At 33.5% G+C, this 21,099-nt stretch overlaps 2 protein-coding genes across 2 annotated transcripts in view; both read left to right on the top strand.

Annotated features, from left to right (window-relative positions):
* LOC109838134 (replication protein A 70 kDa DNA-binding subunit B-like) lies at nt 691-1,508 on the top strand. The gene is made up of 5 exons (XM_020406602.1): nt 691-774; nt 848-972; nt 1,120-1,201; nt 1,272-1,383; nt 1,449-1,508. The coding sequence occupies exons 1-5, from the start codon at nt 764-766 to the stop codon at nt 1,506-1,508; spliced, it is 390 nt and encodes a 129-aa protein (XP_020262191.1). The 5' UTR covers nt 691-763.
* Nucleotides 4,653-21,099, top strand: part of LOC109838133 (cyclin-D-binding Myb-like transcription factor 1) — a 26,630-nt gene continuing 10,183 nt past the window's right edge. The window contains exons 1-8 of the mRNA XM_020406601.1: nt 4,653-4,693; nt 4,967-5,083; nt 8,429-9,025; nt 9,865-9,949; nt 10,894-11,005; nt 12,734-12,846; nt 13,938-14,035; nt 14,602-14,678. Coding sequence (XP_020262190.1) covers nt 8,450-9,025; nt 9,865-9,949; nt 10,894-11,005; nt 12,734-12,846; nt 13,938-14,035; nt 14,602-14,678 — 1,061 coding nt within the window. The 5' untranslated portion in view covers nt 4,653-4,693; nt 4,967-5,083; nt 8,429-8,449. The remainder of the gene's footprint in view (nt 4,694-4,966; nt 5,084-8,428; nt 9,026-9,864; nt 9,950-10,893; nt 11,006-12,733; nt 12,847-13,937; nt 14,036-14,601; nt 14,679-21,099) is intronic.

The raw sequence follows: 21,099 nt of genomic DNA, 5'->3' as shown, positions 1-21,099 counted from the left end.
CCATTCATGTTATCATACTTCAAAGTGCAGAGGCAACTTACAAAAATACAAAAGGATCAGGGAAAATACTAAAGCCAATTCTTGCTGACGCAAAGGTAAAATAAAATTATTTTTAATATTATATTGTTTGCCCAACGTTACATCTAATCATATGAATATTGCTAAATCTTATTTTCTAATCGGTAAATTTCATTAAAACACCGATAACTATCAAAATGGCTTTTTATGATGTTTTCATGTTTACATATAATATATAGATTAGTATTAATTAATTATATTTTCCATAAATTGATCTCTGGTGTTAATAATATTTGCAGGGTAACAAAATACAAGCAGTAATGTACGGAGAGACTATCGAAAAGTTTATAGATATGCTTCAAAAAAAATCAAATTATTTTCATTTTAAATGGAGAAGTGAAAGGAATAAACCCAGCTTTTCCAAGTATCCACAAGTCACTTGAATTAGTACTAACAAAATACGTATCGATCAAAGAAGCACCAACATGATTCCACTTGGAGAACATATTTAACAACTTTGTCCCATTTGAAGAAGCATTTTCCATGAAAGATGCAACAAAAATTAGTTAGTACTTACAAACTTCTTACTTAAATCTTCAATACAAAATGAGACATTAATCTACAGAATCATAATCTTTTTATCAAATCACTTGCAGATATTCTTGCAATAACAACTAATGTTAAGCCGACGATCAACTATATTACAAGACACAACAAACCAGACACTAGGAGGGAAATCACGCTTATGGATATAAGGTATATTCATGTTACTTATTTCCAATATCATAAGAGAAAAAAAGATTAACGTTCTTTCTTTTTTCATATGCAGTAGAATGCCAATGCGTACAACTTTATTTGGAGATTTGGCTACAAATGAAGGATCAATTCTTGAAGCAGAAATCAAATATAAGCCTGTAATAGTATTATTAGATTTTAAAATCTCTATATATCAAGGTACATAAATTATTACTGAAATTCTTATTAAAGATAACTAAACAGATTTTAAAATCTCTATATATCAAGGTACATAAATTATTACTGAAATTCTTATTAAAGATAACTAAACATAAAATTACTCCTATAATTTTCTCATTTTTGCAGGAGATACAAACATATCGTCGCAAATTATTTCAACATTATGTATCAACCCAAAAATAGAACTAGCTAGCGAATTAAGGGAATGGTAAGCAGAACAAGCATACTTTCATATAACCAAATAATGAAATATTATTATATTTTAATCTAATATGTAGGTTTCAATTGGAAGAAGTTGCAAAAGCAAAAGGATCTCCATCGACGCTTTTTAAAAATGCTAAGGAAATTCATATTAGTGATATTATGCATAAGTCACAGAATTCGATACAGGTACAATATTATATACATATTCTTATCTACAAATTTAAATCTAACTAAACTTTGTTAATATACAGGCACAATATTGCACATTTAAGGCAAAGATAACTACTATTTTAAATAGGCTCGAGCTATAGTTCTATACTTGCAAAGGCTGTGATAAGAAGGTTGATAAAGATGTTAGTAAAGAGCAGAATCATTGATGACCCAGTACCAAGATTAAATAATATATCTTTTTTAATGGCATGAACATATTAAAATACAATACTAATTGTCTTTAGAAATTAACAATGAAAAATACAGGTACTTAGTTAAGATTCTCATGGAAAATGGCACGGATACTGCAAGAGTAACACTCTTTGACGCAGCAAAAACTCTTATTGGATGCAAAACAGAAAAATTCATAACAGAAAAGAAAGAGGTACTTCCTAACTCTATTCAAGTAATAAATTAGAAAATAAACAAATTCATAAGTATTAATATAACATTTGTTCTCATTGCAACAGAAAAATAATCAGAGTCCATATTTCCAAAAATTTGTTTTGAACATCGGAAAAACATTCAAATTCCTGGTGAAGTTGGATGAAAAGGCAAAAGATGAACGAGGCGAAGGCAATATAATAGCACAAGAAATTCAACTCCAGCCTGATATTACAATCAACGTAGATGATGAAGATGCTACTCTAGAGTTGCCCAGAAAAAAAGATAAAGGTGAAAAAAGATTGATCTTGGTTCAATTAGAAATTTTCAAGAACAATATTTTTAATCATTTTATATAACATCTTAATTTTTAATTACAATTAGGAATTTTTATAAGGTATTTTTATGCAAAGTTATTAGTAGTTTTGTATGCTTATGTGATTGCTTACATCACATAAAATTACACTTTGATATTTAACCATTTTTACTATATTTTATTATTGTCTATGGATATGATCCTGCATTTCGTGAGAGGCAATCGATAAAAATCTGCTTTTATTGATCCTGTGAATGGATATATTGTCAGATAGACATAAAATACTCTTCCTGATAGCTAGCGCAACATGTGATCAATCATTTATGATATAAAGGTGACCTCTTTAACCAATTGGCAAAGAATTACTATTGTGATGAATTTGCTTGGGGTTGTCACAAACCTCAATAAAACATTTCTTTGGATTTTTTTCTGCATTCATTGGAGGCCATTAAACAGGTACTTGATTTATCCAATAATAAACGGGTATATGTAGAGTTGTTGGATGTTGTGATGAGTGTCATTGAGGAAAATGACTCTGAAACTGCAGATTGTGTTGCTTATGGCATTGGAAGACATGATGAACATACTTCCCAAAAATCTTCCTCTAATTCTATGACTGAATCTTGTGTAGTGTCTATATTATCTTCTAAAAAACATGATACAAAAACATGTCCGGGAGATTCTATGATTAACACCTATGAAGAGTCTGCATACTCTAAACAGAGTCTCCTTAATACTAGAGAAATTGATCTTCTGATGAACATTGGCAAAGAATTACCATTGAGCAAAATTTGTTTTGTCCTATATCCATAAAAACATGTTTAATGTTTATTGTTGTGATAATTTTGCTTGGAATTATTACAAACTTCATTATTAATTGTTTGGAATAAGAGACCAAATTTGATAAATATTTACTTTCATACTCTAATTAAGTTCCTGGGTGGTAGTGGCGGTGATAAATTTAACTTCTTCAAAGAAAAATATTTTACAACTTCGTAGTAAATCAAACAATGATCTTAGCTTTTTGAGTAAATGATTTTTAAATATTTTCTTTATTTCTATAACCATAGTTCATAATGACAATTACAATATCCCAGTTAGATATATTCATCACAGTTTATATTAAAAATCCATTACATTTATTTTTATTAATATTTACATAAAATAATACTAAATCTAATAATTCAATTTTACAAATTTAAACTCAAGATGAATCTCACTTATTTAAAGTAATGAAATAAATATAAAAGGAAAAATATTTTGATATTTTACCACGTGCATTGCACGTGCATAAAAACTAGTGATATATATACAGCCCGGCCCAGCCATCCTGGCCCGGTGCGGGCGCCGACGAAACGGCCTGGGTCCGGAACCCGGTTTGGCCCAAACCTGGGCCGTAGGCCCAATTGGACAACCCTATGTTAACCCATGTTAAATTTTTCACCATTGGTTCTAAATTATGTCAAAATTTACGGCCACAGTTCTACAATGTCAATGATCAACAAACATATAGAGTGAATTATCATCTTTGAGATAATCTCATATCCTTTTCTCCCTACCGACAAAGTATCTCAAGTTAATAAGTTGACCAATAAAGAATAATGGAAGTAGTGTCAAAAAGTACATTTACTGCCAAAACAGTAGTTGTCTCCCAAATTTTGGCAGTAGAACTTGTAAAAACAAAAGAGAAATCGTCATGTAAAAGAAAAAAAAAATTACCCTGGGATAACATTGTAGTACTGGGACTGTAAAATGGTCCGGATTTATCCTGACCGATCGCAACCGTATCCGTTTAGAAAGCGAATATGATAGAAAAACAAAAATCAGTTGAATATGATTTCGGATACGGTTACAATTTAGATTTTTTTATCCAGATATGATTATCGGGTCGAAATTACGGATACGATCCGGATATCCAGATATTTAAAATGGGCTAAGTATAATACTTGTATTGGGTCGGGCCTATAACATATACGCACGTTATCCGCAACCCGACCCAAATTCAACTCAAAAGAACTTGAGAGTAGGGGTGCCAAACGGTTCGGATATATCCGAACCGATCCACATCCGTATCCGAACGGATGTGGATATGGTAGGCTAATTTTGACACCGAGCGAATACGGTAACGGATACAGATATGGTTTTAGATTTTTTTTTGGATACGGATTCGATAACGGATATGAGAGTTGCGGACACGGATATCCGCAATATAATAGTAATTCGGGTAATGAGTCCCAAATTTATATTTACAAACCCGCTAACCCAAAACCAAAAATAAAAAGGAAAAAGCCCTGGGCCCTCACCCTCAGCCCTCAAGCCGCCTCCACTCTCCAGCGCTCCACTCCATCAACCTCCACTCTCCACTTTCCAGTCCACTCCGGCCCTCAAACTCCTCAGGCCGCCTCCCTCAAACTGCTATAAGTCGTGCTCAAACTCCTCGTCTCCTCCACTTCTCCTCTACCTTCTCTCCAGCGACGGCGGCGGGATATTTCCGGCGATCTCACAGCCGGAATATTCCACTCTCAAGGTTGGTCAAAGAGCGGGATATTTCCGGCGATCTCACAGCCGGAATATTCCACTCTCAAGGTTGGTCAAAGATCGTTTCTTTCTGCTCTTATTTGCCATTTTCATGCACTTTTCCTGCAAATTTCTAGTGGTTTTTTTGTTTTAGTTAATACCCACTCAATAATTTTCTTAACAAATCTCTTTTAACCCGTAAAATTTGGATTTTGTTGCTGCTGAATCACTGATTCTTTTGATCTGTTAGACTGTTACTGAATGAGGTTAGTTAACTTACACCAATTTATATATATTTTAATGATCTGTTAATTCTTTTGATCCGTCGGATCTCGCCCTCAGGTCGTCGCCCTCACCTTTAGGTCGTCGGATCTTATACCTTCAGGCCGTCGCCCTCACCCTCAGGCTGTCGGATCTCGCCCGCTTCGTCTTTGTCGGATCCGCCGTCTTCTGCATAAGGTTGAATCGAAACTCTGCTTTAAATTCATTGACAATATCTTCTTTCATATGTGTATAAGATTTTTGATTAAGTTTTTTTAATTTAATTGAATAGAAATCATGTCTAATCCTTCGACTCAAGCGTCTAACGAAGAACAAACTGTTGAGCCTAATGTTGAACCTACTGTTGAACCCGTGGTTGAGGAAACGCGGGGTGAACTCTGCGTTTGAGTTCTGAAAACTGTTCCTGAGTCAAAACGCAAGGGCCGCGTTCTAGAGAGAAAACGCGGGGTGAACTCTGCGTTTGAGTTCTGAAAACGCAAGGTGACCTCTGCGTTTGTCTTGGCAACGCAGAGTGACCTCTGCGTTTGAGTTCTGAAAACGCTGGGTGAACTCTGCGTTTTGTCTTGGCAACACAGAGTAACCTCTGCGTTTGAGTTCTGAAAACGCAGGGTGAACTCTTCGTTTTGAGTTTTGGGGCGCGGAAGGGCGCTCCGCGTTTGGATTTGTAAAGATCGTCAATTTGTAATCTCCTTTCTTCAACTTTCGTGCAAATTGTCATTGTAATCTTTACACTTGGTCCTTGTGAAATGTGAGTGTCATCAATTTGTAACTCTCGCACGTTGCTGTGAAAGTCTTCACATTGCAACTTTCATCGACTGTTGTGGAGGTCGTTAGATTGTAACTTCTGCTTGTTGATGTGAATAACGTCAGATTGTATCTTTCATCATCTGTTGTTTTGTGGGGATCAACTATCTGCAGTAATTTTTTAGACAACCTACAATAATATCTTGTCCTATTCATGATTCTAGGAAGTTAATGTGTTTTCCATATTCTGATACCTTTATCAGCTTCATGTTTCTGTGTCCATTTTGATACTTGCTTCTTCAAGTAAACGTATATTTTTTTTTCCTTTACTATGAAATAAACACTTGTATAACATTCTGCTTCAAAGAGGGTGTTGTAGCTCTTAACATTATGAAATTGATGCCATAATGGATTATGAGGTTTTTTAGTGTCAGCGGCTGATTTCATCTTGAAATGAATGTTCAGTTTTTTTTGTTATTTACAATGAAATTCACAGCTGATATCAAAGTTAGCTCCTTCTATCTCCGTGAACAAATTTTACGGTTTCCAAATGGAGATGTAAATGTAGTTTAAACTATGTTCCCTATTGTAGTAGATTAGATTACAATTTGCATTAGAAACAAGAATCTATAGTAAAAGAATATCATAAAAACATTTTTGTTTAAATTTAATATTTATGTTGTTTAGTAATTTACTTTGTGAGAGGATCATAACTTGTTTTAGAGGATGTAGAGTTAAGACTGAGTGATTTCTTTCTTTTTCTTATTTCACTGTGTGAAGGTATGTTTCTATGTTTATTTCTTTCTTTTTTTGTCTTTCCTATAAGCACTAAATTCATTTCTCCATCAAACTCTGCTATCTTTACTACTATTGTCCTCGTCTCTCTTCTTTTTCTTCTTCCTCTTTTCCTTTTTATCACTTAATGCCATCTCAGGCTCCTTCCATTTGATAATTTTCTTATTATTATTTTCCATTGACATAGATGAATCCAACAACAACTACTTGCTGAATGAAACTGGAACCAAGAGCAAGGAGAAAGGGCTGTGAGCAGAGGAGTGGTGAGAACAAGATACATGTTGTCACTGTTAGGAGCTGATCGTCAAAGAACTATAGAGGGAGGAGAGAGATGACTGAGGCGGCAACAATTGGATAAGAATTTTCCTGGGGATTTTTATGCCCTAGATTGAAGAAGGTTGTATTGCCGGATGCCCAAAGGGTGACCATTACTTATCCAACTCTCGAAACCGACCCAACCCTACATGTTTTTACGAAATTACCCTCAAATCATGACAATTACTATTAGATCCCTCAAATCTTAAGTTATCCTAAAATTAGTCCCTCAAACCATTGAAATTGTTATAAGTCCTGAAAATCTTAATTTATTTTAAAAGTAGTCCCTCAAATCACTGAAATTGTTATAAGTCCTGCAAATCTTAATTTATTTTAAAAGTAGTCCCTCAAATCATTGAAATTCATCACAGCGATATTTCGGGTCAGAGTTAGTCTTATTAAATATTAGGTCGATTTGTCCTTGAGAAACCAAGCAATTAAGGAACTCACATGCAGACTGCATGGCTCAAATAATAAATTTAGGGAATTTTTTGATATTGGTTCCTAATATCTTTCATATTCTGAAATTATTTCCTCAAATCATGAAACTTGCTATTAGGTCCCTCAAACCTTTGTTATTTTGAAATTATTCCCTCAAATCATTAAAATTGGTATTAATTTGCTCAAATTGTAAGTTATTTTAAAATTAGTTCTTTAAACCAAGAGAGAAAATAGCAAATAAAGACAAAGTAGTCACTTAAAGTCATTTAAATTGCTATTAGATCATTAAATTCTTATAGGTTGTTTTAAATTAATCCTTCTAATTCCTAGTTTTACTCTTAATTGGAGGGACTAATTCTAAAATAACTCAAGAGTTGCTGGACCTATAACAATTTCAATGATTTGAGTGACTAATCTTTAAATAACTTAAGATTTGCAGGACTTATAACAATTTCAGTGATTTGAGGGACTAATTTTAGGATAACTTAAGATTTGATTAAGATTTGCAGGACTTATAACAATTTCAGTGATTTGAGGGACTAATTTTAGGATAACTTAAGATTTGAGGGATCTAATAGTAATTTTCATGATCTTCAGTGATTTGAGGGACTAATTTTAGGATAACTTAAGATTTGAGGGATCTAATAGTAATTTTCATGATCTGAGGGAAATTTTATAAAAACAGGACGGGACGGGTCGCGTCAGGTTGGATCTGGGGGTTGGATAAGTAATTGCCACCCCTCGGCCTCGGGCGTCCAGCAATACAACCTTCGTCAATCTAGGACATAAAAATTCCCAGCAAAATTCATCTCCCCTTTTGCTGCCTCAGTCGTCGCTCTCCTCTCCTCCCTCTACAGTTCTTCGACGATCAGCTCCTGACGACGGTGACTGGTATCTTATTCTCACCCCTTCTCTTCTGCTCACCGCCATTGCTCCTTGCTCTTAGTTCTAGTTTCTGTTCATCATGTAATCGTTGTTGGATTCTTCTATGTTAATAGAGAATATTAATAAGAAAAGTATCAAATAGAAGGAGTGTGAGATGGCATTGAATGATGAAAAGGAGAAGATGAAGAAGAAAAAGGAGAGGTGCAAAGGACGACAACAGTAAAGATAGCACAAATTTTGATAGAAAAGATGATTTTAGAGCTCATAGGAAAGACAAGAAGAAGGAAGAAAGGAGGAATGTGGAATCTTTACGGCTAGAAGCTAATGAGATTGCTAATGCAGCAGGTACAGACTACAGAGAGTATGGAATTGAAAGACAAGGAGAAGAAGAGGAGGAAAAAGAAGAGAGATAAAGAGGAAGATGACAATAAAGAGAGTACAAGCATTGATCAAGAAGGCGAAAAGATTGGTTTTTTATCACTAGAGTCTAGTGAGAAATCCACTACTGCAGGGGATATAGAACATTATCAAAGTGAAGAGTGCGATGGTTCAGTTATTGGTAATAAGAAGAGAAAAGGGGAAGTCAGCATTGACTCAGGAACTGATAAGAAGAAGAGGAAGAAAAATGAGCAGAAGGATGGAGCGAGTGACAGGGTGAAACCCTCATCAGGAAAAGCTAAGAAAGCTACTACTAAGGATAAGGTTAGAAAAGAGACACAGGGACCTACTTCGCCGATGAAGAAGAAAGTGGCATCTCAGCCAGAGGAAAAATCTAAATTGAAGAGGGTTAGTTTTTCTGGCGACATAGAGGTATTTCCTCCCAAGGTTAACTCTGACGGTGAAGAAGAAGAATATGACGAGGACAACTTGGTCCGCGGGAAAAGATTCACCGAGGCAGAAGATCAGTTGATCAAAGATTCTGTTTACAATTACATAAATGTGAGTTTCTTGATTTTCAAATAATTAGATAGACTCCTCCGGATAAGATACACACACATCACAAGTTTCCGTGAGTTTCTTGATTTTCAAATAATTAGATAGACTCCTCCGGATAAGATACACACACATCACAAGTTTCCATCTTATTCTATTGTGATTACGATTAGTATTTCCCTTTTATGAGTTAGTGTTTGTTGTCAAATACTCTTCATTACATTGCGATAGCATGTCATTTGGTTTAATGCTCCTGTTAATGTTCAAGCATTTTCACATGAGATTGCTTAGGAAGGCTTGCCTCTATAAATTGCGAGTCTCACAGACTGCAACTTAGGTTTTCTTAGCTTTAATGTGACCTTTTTTTAAACTGTATATTAAAATTCAAGTTTATTTTTCTGACTTTGTTTGACCATTATAAGTTAGGGTTCAATATTTATGTAGACTTATTGCTAAAGACCTTAACACGTTAGCCAGTATGATTAAGCACAATATAGATCCACTCAACCAGTTATAAGTTGGGCAATATATGTGCAGCAGTCAATTCTTGTTGAATACTCATGTAGCTTAAGTTAAATACGTTGACCTGTTAGCACCAATGATTAAGCACAATAGATAGATTTGCACTTCATTTGCTTCCCATCAAGTTTGTTGACACTGTTTGCTTAAAGAGCGAAACAACTATTAGATTATTTTTTCAATAAAACTTCTTGATCTTTTTACTGATGTACAATGCATGAAAAGTTTCTCATGTTTTCTTCAGCCACTCTTCTATTTTCAATTTCATGTGTATGTGCATCAATTGACATTGTAATAAATGCTAATGCTTTTTTTTAATTTTCCAGACAAATCAATTAGGAGAGAAAGGCTTGGAAATGGTACTCAATTGCAGAAAATATAAAGAAGTGAGAGGTTGCTGGAAGGAAATCAGTAGGCCCTAATGACACTTATATGACTTGTATTATTCTTGTCATGAGGCTTATGCAATTTCTTTTGTCTGTTTTGATTTTCACTTGCTTTCTCTTTTCTGTCAATCAGACTGTAGTTACCCTGTTAACATTTTTTTCATGTTAATTCAAGGTCTAGGAAGCAAATGACCGAACAGAGCATATGTTCAGCTGGAAATGACCTTAAGCTGAAAACATGTTAAATGACCAGACAATCTTATGAAGCATATAGAACTCTGACCTATTAATTATTATCTGACCACTCAGCTCCTTTGTCAGTCAACCCGTATTTATCTGATAGATGCATAAAATTTCTTGTTATAGGAGTAGATTAATTTGAGATGTACCCACATTAGCATCAATAGTTTATTTAGTAGTATATTGAAGATGTGAGTCTGTCAGCATGCACTACCTTTTGTTGCATGCTTATGGTAGAATCATATTTTAATTTGTTCACTTTGTTGGATATCCTGTTTAAGGTTCCATTGTCTATATTTCTCTTAGATGACAAAGCTGCATGCATCCTGTCCTGCATATGCTAAGTTTGGGGGTAAAACCTTTATTGTCAACTACCAAATTGGCAATCAGCCAGTTCGTATTAATCCACCATTCTTAATTGAGTTTTGTTATTTCTTTTGCTTCTTCACATACCTATCTCTATATCTTTTCAACTCACTGCTATAAATAAGTGTATCCTATTAGGAGGAAAAGTGTTTCTGCCTTTCCTACCATGCATCTCTTATGGAAGAAAATATGTAAAGCATATTTTCAACAACTTCTATAAGCCTCATGGCAGAGGGGGTTTGAGCTCTATGTATCAATCTATTGTCATGCAAGTTTCTGTGCGTCTGTAACTGGCTGTACCACTGTAGTGCTTACACCTATAATATATCATTGCTTATTTACATTTCAGTATGTTGATTGCAGGTGCTACCATACCTTATAGACCTCTTGTAGCGGTGTATTGTCGAGGGCGTTCTTTATTTGAGAGGAGCGAAGAGCGTGGTTTCACTGAAGAAGAGAATGAAATTATTAGAAAGTAAATTAAATCCTTGACTTTTAATATTTCATGTCTTTAATTTTATTAGTTTTCTAGCTTTTGGAAAATTTTAGGCTTCCTGTTCCTGCATGTGCGTGTTTTATTCCATTCGGAAACATGATCTTTTACTGTATCTGAGTTCTGACATGAGTGCCCTACTGTTCTAGCACATGGTTTTCGTGCCTTTGAATTTATTTATGACCTATGAGACTAATATGAAAGTCAAGTGAATATGTTTTCTTTTGTAATTATGTAGTTTGAAATGTGTTAACTTAAGTTGTGATACATCTTTAGATACATACTCTTCAGATCTCTTGCATTTAGGAAATCCCCCCAAAATAGTTATATTTAGAGGTCAGCCCTTAGTTGTTTAGTGTTTGTCAGGCCAGATCATTGCTTGAATTAACTCCTCAATGAGTTTTTCAGTTCTGGTTCATGCAACATTGCAACAACGACAGCAACAATAACAGAACTTTTCAGTTTTTTTCCTTGAAACCACCTTAAAAATAGGGTACGGAAACCACCTTTCAATTCCAATTTACACATTAACCACCTTTAAATTTTTGTTAAAATCAATCACCTCCAAGTCAAAATTTTCACTAAAAACCCAAAATTACCCTTAAAATAAACTCATATTCAAGGCATGCGACTATTTTTATAGTGTTTAGGTCTAGTAAGATACAACTCACGTACCTTTGAACTTGTAATTTTTAAGCTTATTTTTAGTTTTTTAGTGAAAATTTGACTAGGAGGTGGTTGATTGCAACGAAAACCTAAAGGTGATTTATATATAAAATGAAATTGAAAGGTGGTTGCCGTATAATTACCCTATTTTTAAGGTGGTTTGTAAGAATCATTTTTAGGTTGACTATTGATTAAGTCTATGTTCTCCATGAAGTTACCCACTATCACATCCTTCGTAGTTGCTTTCAACCAGCTTTTTTGCCGCCTATATCTAATCCTCCTTGCTCTATTAATTATTATCTCATTTCTGCTTTTAATTGGGTACATTGTGGCCTCCTTTTCATGTGTGCAAATCATCTTACTCTATTTTCTCTCGTTTTTAGCTCAATAGCAGCAATCCCTAACCTCCTATAAATGCATTCATTTCTTATCATATTTCTGAGTGCATATCATCTAGTGGATCATAACATTTAAAATTTTGCTAAACCCTTTTTTTTTTGCATATGTTGTTTCTTAATTGCCCAACATTATGATCCATAGAATATTGTTGATCTTATTAGTCCTATAAAATTTGTACCTCAATGTTAATAGCTATTACACAGTCACATAATGTAAGACTTCGGAAGGACTCCTCAACTTTAAGCATCCTTATTTAATTAGATGAACCACATTTACTTCAATTCAACCATCTCATCAAGTGATTGATTCTAGATGGCGAAAGTGATTACTCCTAGTTATTTCATTGACTGCTATTATGTACTGCATGTTCATTATTTTTCAGTTTTTCTCTTTTTGTTCTGTTAATTCTAAATGTTGTAGATTCAAGGACTTCTCTCCACCCTTCAGCTTTAGAAATTATTTCTTCCCTAGTCTTATCAAAGAATATTATGTCATCAGCACTTCTGGGTTCATGCAATTATTTATTTCCATTGATGCTTTGCTCTATTTTTTTTAGACATTCTCTAACTAGGTCTTTCATTCTAAAACCCGTGCTACTTTTTAATCTTCAAAGCTTATTCAAAATCTTGCATTTTGAATGTCCAGGTTTCATGCAGAATATGGATCAGACTGGAAGAAGCTGTCAGGAATTCTTGGGAAGCAAAGGATCCATATAAAAGATGCTTGGCGAAGGATAAGACTGCCAAATAGAAAAAAAGGTGGGTACTGCTTATGAATCTTGGATCTCTAGCTCTTGTTTCTCAGACATGTTGATCATTGTAATAGACCGTGTCTTTGTAGTATCTCTGTGTGTTTGAGTGCACTGATACGGTTGTTGCTAAATTTCACATACACATTTTTCTCTGTTCTTCTTTTCTGTTACTTTCCTATATTTTGGATATATCCTTACTCTGAAGATGTCAAAACGTTTCAAGGAAGTTTTTTTAATGTTTGTATTTGCTATTTAGTACTTTTATATGTAGGCTTACTTTTAGTAAATTTGGTTGAATGATGGATGATATTGGATTTGAAATTTTGCCTGACAGCAGTATAACTATTAAATGACCGATTAACTATTTAACTCATATAAATGCTCTAGATGCATTGGTGGACTGCTGCTTTTGAGTTTTCAGTTACCAATTACCTGTTTTGGCTCATGCTTGTACAACAATCTCAGTTGTGAACCTGAGGACATATCTGCAGGACTAGGAAATTGTATCTCATTATATTGTTATGACCTAATATCACATGACGCATCGTGCACTACTGAACAACTACAATGAGAATCAAATTGTTGAGATGGCTTTCGTTTTTCCATTGCTTGAATAATTTCTTTTAGTTAATTCACACTCAGATGTGAAAATAAGACTAATTCTTATCTAGTCTTATCTAGTTTATCACTATCTTTTCTATATTGACTTTGTTGATCATAAAGTTTATCCCTTATGGATGGTTAGTCTCTATGATTGTTGGCTACTTTTTGGAGTATATCAAAATTAAAGTAAGATTTAGGAAGTAAATAAATCCAAATGGTATCTGATGTTTCATTATGGTTGTAGTCTACAAAGTCAGCACCATAAAGGAGTTAAACCAAGCATCTCCATCTCTAATTATCTTCCAATAGTGCTTTTATATAGCTCGTCTTATCTTTGCTCCATCTTCTCTTGCATTTATCATGCAACTCTAATTGTTTACTTACGTGTCCTTTCAATAGTAGAAAAGATACCCTGCACCTTGCTCAAATTTTCCCTTTCCTATGTATTAGAGTTTGCTGAGTAGGATTCTTTTTCGTTGCTTGTCTTTGGGACAGGGCGGTGGTCTCAGGATGAGTACCAGTCTTTATTTGATTTGGTGAACTTGAATTTGCGGATGAAAGCCTTTGAAGAAAAGAAATCTACTAATAACATGGTCAGTAGTTTTTATCATTTAGTGCCACTGCTTTTGTGGGTTTTTGGTCGTTGTGGTGGATAGCCGCTGCTTTTCTGTGGGCTGCATTGTTTGTGTAGGATAGTCGTGCACACTGTTGTCTTCAGCATTAAAAACTTTTCCTTATAAAAGAAGAGGACATCTGGCACAACCAAAGTGAGAAGGCTCTAGGATGACTTAATTAATTTTTTTGCTGTCAATGTAATATCATCCTCTGTAGATGGGCGGCTTGTTAGAAGGCTAAAGGGTTAGCTGGACGCTAACAAAGCTACCTTCTTAGTTTTACTAGTCTTACAACTTTGTCTAATGCAGCGATGATTAACCTTTTAACATTTTCGCCTAATCTAAGGTAATCTTGACAAAGGAGAGGACCATATATCTTATGGGCAAATTGGTTGCATCTTTGGATAAAAAATATTGAAAAAAATTCCAGAAAGTAGTCATGTCCACTAATGATTTTTGTGGATGTGGTCATGAAGTGTTATTTTTCATTTTGATACCTGCCTTATGGCCCTTATCACATATCATCTCTCTGTCTTGCGCTGCAGATTAGAGAAGGTATATCTTGGGAAGCAATTAGTGACAAGATTTCTACAAGAACAATGTCAGGTTGCTGCCATAAATGGTATGCACTTTATGTGTTAAATTTGGTATTGACAGTTTAATATATCTTCAACCAGTAATTTTCATATTTTTGTTTTCTTGACTGCAAATGTATATATGTATTTCAAACTTTTGTCTCTTTCCCAGTTTTACCTCTGAAGGATTCATTTTGTTGATGATTGCTGGCTAAAAGGGTAAGGAAGCAGTTCTTCAATTTTTCACTTATAGAAGTGCAAAGGGGAAAAAAAGAAAAGATAAGGAACTACCATTAAAGAACTATGATGGTTCAAAGCCTATATTTCCGATAGCGAAACTTGATGCTATAATATTCACATGCCCATATGATGCTAAGATCAAAATACTAAAAAAAAAGAAAAAAGAAAAAAGGAAAAAAGGAAGTGTAAACCTATCTAATAACTGAATCACCGACCGGTTATAAAATGGAGGTCAATCTACAATATATCTATATGTGAACTTGGAAGCTTGAAAGTGTCAAATCTGAGATTAAACCTAAACGTCTAACGTGAGTGAAAGTCAGATTCTAAACCTACTTGGCAAACAATGCCCTGGATATTGTACTTTCTTTAGTGTTTATGAAATTTGTAGGACCCTCTAGTCAGGGGCGGTGCGTATTGTTGATTATAGGGGTGCAACTGGACCCCTACCAATCTAGAAATTACATTTTAAAGCCTTCTATTATTACAATTGTCCCCCATAGTTTTAAAAAATTTGCACCTATCTTAAATTTCAAATGATTTGCATTTAGCTTTGAAAATTAGTTGCCCGTTTTCATTTAGTCTATTTGAAATTGGTAGCCCATTTTCATGTAGGTAAATAGATACTTATTATTCACCCCTCCAGGAAAAGTTTTCCGGATTTGCCACTGCATCTAGTGACATATGAATTGTTATTTGCTTAGTTATATTATCTTATATCTTTCTTATTTTGATATTAGTTCTTTAAAATTGTTATTTGCTTAGCTACTAAGTTCTTTGAATTATCTTAAATAATGGACATTTATTTTGATTGTTAACACCTGGGATATTACTCTGACCTTGACAGGACCTGTGCTGGGGCCATTTGATCCTATCTTCTTTACAGCCCCTCAGATGGTCATTTTCTACTTCCATAGCCATATTAAGTCATGGGGATGAAACCCATGTCCAGATCTTTAATTCCCTTTGACCTTTTGTACTTAGCCCAACCCTCGCATTGAGTCGTTTGTAGTAGGGTTATTTGGTTTTTGACCATCTTGACTAAACCTTTAGTTCAATCCCATAGTTCTGTTAACTTCAAAACGATTAACATGTCTTCTTTGAAAGAAGTTAAAAGGATTTAAGGAAGCATTAAGAAACTTAAATTTGGGGGTCAAAATGAGAAAAATCTAGTTGGGTAATTTTGAACTCCCTTTTGTTTTCGTACAAGAGTGTTTATTTAGTCTGACCTTCTGAATTTAGGTTCACCAGTCAAGCTAAATGATATTTTTAAACCTTTCAGTTCACAAATCTATGAAATGGGTTGGAAAACCTTTCCTTTTTTCGTATAACAGTGCCCTTTCAATTTTACCTTTTCAAACTCGGGTTTCCCCAAGTTAAAGATACTAGTATTTAACCCGTGCAAAGCACGGGCTAGCATTAATCTTTTGGTTCGTTTTATGTATACATATTTTCATGCATCACTTGCCCTATTGTGATAACACTTTTTGTTGTCTTTCTTAATTTCAACATCAATCTCAATTCAAAGAATTATTGTTAAGTTTCAATTGAATGTATTTATGCTAAAATGCATGTTTTCTCTACTTTTGCTAAGTTTCTAAACTTAAATGCAAAATAAATTAGATATACTTATATTGTATGAAACCTAATTTTCTTTGTAATAAAAATAATCAATTATATTAAATGGATAATTTTCACAGTCCAGCACAAGTGCTTGCGAAACTGTAAGATTACCTAATCACAAAATATGACAAGAATTAATGTATGATATTAGTATCAGAGATCAGAAAACACAATTCATAGTCACATTTGTATTATAAATTCAATGCATATTCAAATAAAATATAAATTCTAAAATCATAGACAACACAGACAACACAAATGTATGTTGAATGACAATAAAGAATGTAAAATATAAATTCTAAAATCATAGACAACACAGACAACACAAATGTATGTTGAATGACAATAAAGAATGAGTTCTTTCAACAAATAAGCACTTCCGAGTGACTCTATATTACAATTATATAAACTCATGATGGCATTAAAATAGATCTCCCTGCTAAGTTTAAAGAGTATCAAAGCAAAATAAAACTTGAATGAAAAACAATAAGAGCTTTTAATACACCCTAGTTTATAGCTGAGACAGACCAAAAGGTTCCACGGCTCCATATATATAGTTCTAGCTTTTTATTGATATTCCAAGTAGATCACTGGCAATAACAATTTAACATATGAATCCACTCCAGTATGCACAAAAGGGCACATGACTATCATATGAGAAAATCATGCGCTAACTAAAGTAGTAGGTAAAATCTGCAAAAATTAATAGCGATAAAACAACCGGAATGATCTTAGAGCTTTAATAGTATCCCAAGTCTGACTCTAAAATTTTGCAACTTAAACATACGTGTAACTTATCAATTAGTAGAAAATGTTGAAGTATACCTAAAAGCAAAAAATAAAAAAGATGATAACATACTCATCAAATACTTTTAGAACATAAACTCATATTAGAATTGAATCCCTTGAAGGGGGTTTCAACGAAGTAGAGAATTTGTGCAAGAGTACATGTCTAAGTATTTAATTAAAATGTGTGACAACCATATTGAGATGGAAAAAGCGTATTCTTGGATCACTCGACCTATGATTTTCTCGTCAAAATAATAAAAATACTTGGATGTAACCCACGAACATCTTATACACTCTTAGATAGTATTCTACCATGAAGGACTATAATATTACCAATAGATATTTTGATGAAAGAAATTCAGTTAATATCAGTGACTTACCGTTACATCATTTCTTCCAGTGAGCTTCAAGTATTGCAATGTAACATGATCTATGGGAAGAATCCCATAGTTGCTCTATACTCACATGATAGGTTTGCAATAGTGGCACGATCCGCCAATGATAGTTCACTGGTCGCTTCCCCTAAATGAAGGATATGAACAATAATTGAGCAATAATGAAAGAAGATGAACTTAATAATATTATCCACAGTTCAAAATCTATATCATTCACATTTGAGAATTTTGTGTATAAATGGGTATATATGGATACATACCAAAACTATTAGATTGTAAAGATATACATAGTTCCTTCTGCTTTGTTATATCTGTTATTATTGGTAAGCCATTTGCCTCATCATCATGTCATGAAGACCTTAATGGGTTCGTGCATCACCACTACTATTTGTGCCTGTTGAACAAATCAGCATGCAAACAACTAACATCTGCAAGAGAAACATTAAACCACTTAGAGACTATATCCCACCTAACATGTAAAACATTTAGATTCATTTTTTAACATTCTTTTTCTTTTTCATCTTTGTAGATAAATCATGAAATTCAATAGATTTCCCAACCACGTGTTTTTTAAATTTTTGTGATAATTTAAATTCAACAACTATTGGAAGCACCAATTTTATTGGCTACAGAATAAAAGATGAGACTATAATGAGGGAAGTTTTGGAAAAACCAAGAATAAGATGGCAAAAAAAAACAACCCATTTTTTAAAGCTACAAATGCCTCAGTCTAGTCCTTAACATAAAAGATCATTTAAAACAACATGCTAGTAACTTTTGCCCACATTCAGTTTATTAGGGGAATAGAAATGGAAGAAAATTTTGCAACTTGCAAAAAGATACAAAGGACATGTTCATGGAAAAAAAAAGTGTCATTGATCATTTGAGTAATTTGCACCCTTAGATCAAGACCATCAGCTCTTAGATAAGGGACAACTAATAGTTCTTTTGCACCCTAAGAATAATCATGCCAATTTGGTTCTTAATCCTACTCATTGTTCTCAATAAGTCATTCAAATTATCAGCTAAAGACATAATTGAGTAATTGGTTCACGTGAAATTGAGGAGCTATTGCAACTTAGAACATAATTGCACATAGTGGTTGTTTCGCTCACAGTTCAGCTATATTTCAACGTCATATGGAAAAATTAGCTTTGAGATTATATACAAATATTTACTTAGAAGAGAGAAATAACCTACCAAGTACATAGCAAAGAGACCAAATGTTAAGATATGTTGAATAGTGTCTAGCCCCCATCAAGTGGAGTCTATATACGATAATGTGAGGATCTAAATCAATGAGTCATATTCATTCTCGTGGAAAGCTATGTAAAGGAGAGGAAAAGTTATTTAAGTTAGATATAGTTTCTTTCTTCTAAGTATACATATTTCATGAGATTACTTCTTAAAGAGATTAGTGAACTGAGATGAGATATCCTTTCAGCATCATCAAAATTTCAGTCCATAAAAGGTTTGGGAGAAGATGAAATTTAGCCAAATAGAAAAATATGACCATAGCTTTAATTGAAAGTTGAGGTGATCAATGTGAATGTTTTACCTATCTAAGACCCCGTGGCCATGGGTAACTCAAAAAACATGTAGCAAAGGGTAATTTAAGAAACATTATGAACTTTAAAGCTGTTTTGTTCTAAATTATCATGAATCAGTTTTTATGCTCTAATAAATACCTTTAAGCAATATTGGATTTTTTTCATCTTTCTAGAAAATAATGGAAGAACGACAGTTGAGAGCAAATAACCACAAAGATAATATGATCAAAGAACCATAAGCACTCAAAACTCATAGCATTACAATTACTCATAATTACTCATAAGAACCCAAACCTCGCTAAAATAAAAATTATCAAACATGAATATAAAGATAAAGCAATGAATAATGACTTATATCTTTTACTAAACAAATTCTATTGTGAGTCTACATCACAACTGCATTTTGTCAACGTCTTAAATATAGATGACAACATCATTTTTTAATATTTATAATACACAACATCATATAATTAGACAATAGTATCCAATATCTTCCATGAATTTTCAAATAAAAAACAAAAAAATACGAGCAACTCCATTATAATCAATCAAGTACCTTTTTAATTAATCTGAAGCAAATGCATAAGAGACTTGCTTAAGACCATCAAACACATGAGTTATAAAATATTATCAAACATTTGGGGAGTCGGATCACTACTACCAAAATATCTTAGCAAAAATATCCTCCTACCAACTCCAAAAATTCTTAGTCCCGTTAATTTCAAAACAAACCGTAGGAAAACAGCAAGGAAAATATCCCATCATTTTTAAAAATAATCCAAGAAAGATTTGTGAAAAAATTATTTTGGATTTCTGTTCTTTACCATTGGAAGAATGAGGATTTGCACTTCACTCTTTCATCGGGGTTCCATCTGAAACAAAAAAAAAGGAAAAAAGAAAAAAATATTCTGTCCAATTAAAAATATTGCTCAATCGTTGTAGATCATCATAAAAGCAATTAGAAAAGAGCAAAAACATGGAATTAAATTTCTTTTAGAAAATACAAATAATTGAAATAAAAACTTAAACCAACCTTATAAAAATTAGTTATCTGTCATGATGAAGCAATGCAAGAGGACAATTTAGAAAAGTTTGAAAGTAGTGGCCACGTCTTATAAATTAGATTCCTTGTGGACTTAAATTTTGCGTAATATTTTAAAAAACGTAACACATAAAGCACTTTATTTTCCACAACCTCATGTACATATAGCAAATTTTCTTTTTTTGTTGAGGATCAAAGTTTAAGATAAAACCACAATGCATCACAAAATCAAATTTAAGATAAAACCACAATTACCTGTAATAATTCTCCCAATCTGAAACTGGATATATGTAGTAGGTTCATTCAAATCCTCGTATTCTCCCTTAACAGCCCAAAAAAAACGAAAAATAAAATATTTTTATCCAAAAACATTAAATTAACAAATAGAAATAAGAGAGCAATTACCTGTAGGGTTTTCTTTTTCCTAGAGAGAAAACTTGCAACATCGAGAATGATGATGCATATTTGAATGTGGGTTTGGTCGAATAATCGGATTGGAGGTTAAGGAGAGATCGCAATGGTTTTTTTTTTTCTTCAAAGAGATCTAAAAGCTAGTAGGATCTCTTCAATGATGATGTATTGATCAGTCCATTTAAACTTGATCAATATGTGAAATTAGGCAAATGAGTTTAGAGACTTTGAGGGGTTGAATGAGTTTAGAGACAAAAATGGAGAAGTCTAATTTCTGTATTTAGGTTCAGAGTTTAGAAATTTGGAATTTGAATGTGGTAAACGAAGAGAAGAAGAGAAGGAGGGGCTTCAGAATTTGTGGGATTCCGTTTTTATGAAGGAGGAGTCCGCAGCGGTGCGGGATCCGTGGAGGTTGGTC

This window comes from Asparagus officinalis, chromosome 4, assembly GCF_001876935.1.
Source record: "Asparagus officinalis chromosome 4, Aspof.V1, whole genome shotgun sequence".
Taxonomy (NCBI): domain Eukaryota; kingdom Viridiplantae; phylum Streptophyta; class Magnoliopsida; order Asparagales; family Asparagaceae; genus Asparagus; species Asparagus officinalis.
The sequence above is the reverse complement of the archived record's forward strand: the minus strand, read 5'-3'. Positions and strand labels throughout refer to the sequence as shown.

Bases quoted from the DNA above. Each gene is read 5' to 3' on its own strand.
- LOC109838134 (XM_020406602.1), top strand. The intron at 973-1,119 runs GTACATAAATTA...TCATTTTTGCAG, and splicing joins TAAAATCTCTATATATCAAG to GAGATACAAACATATCGTCG. The intron at 1,202-1,271 runs GTAAGCAGAACA...TCTAATATGTAG, and splicing joins GCTAGCGAATTAAGGGAATG to GTTTCAATTGGAAGAAGTTG.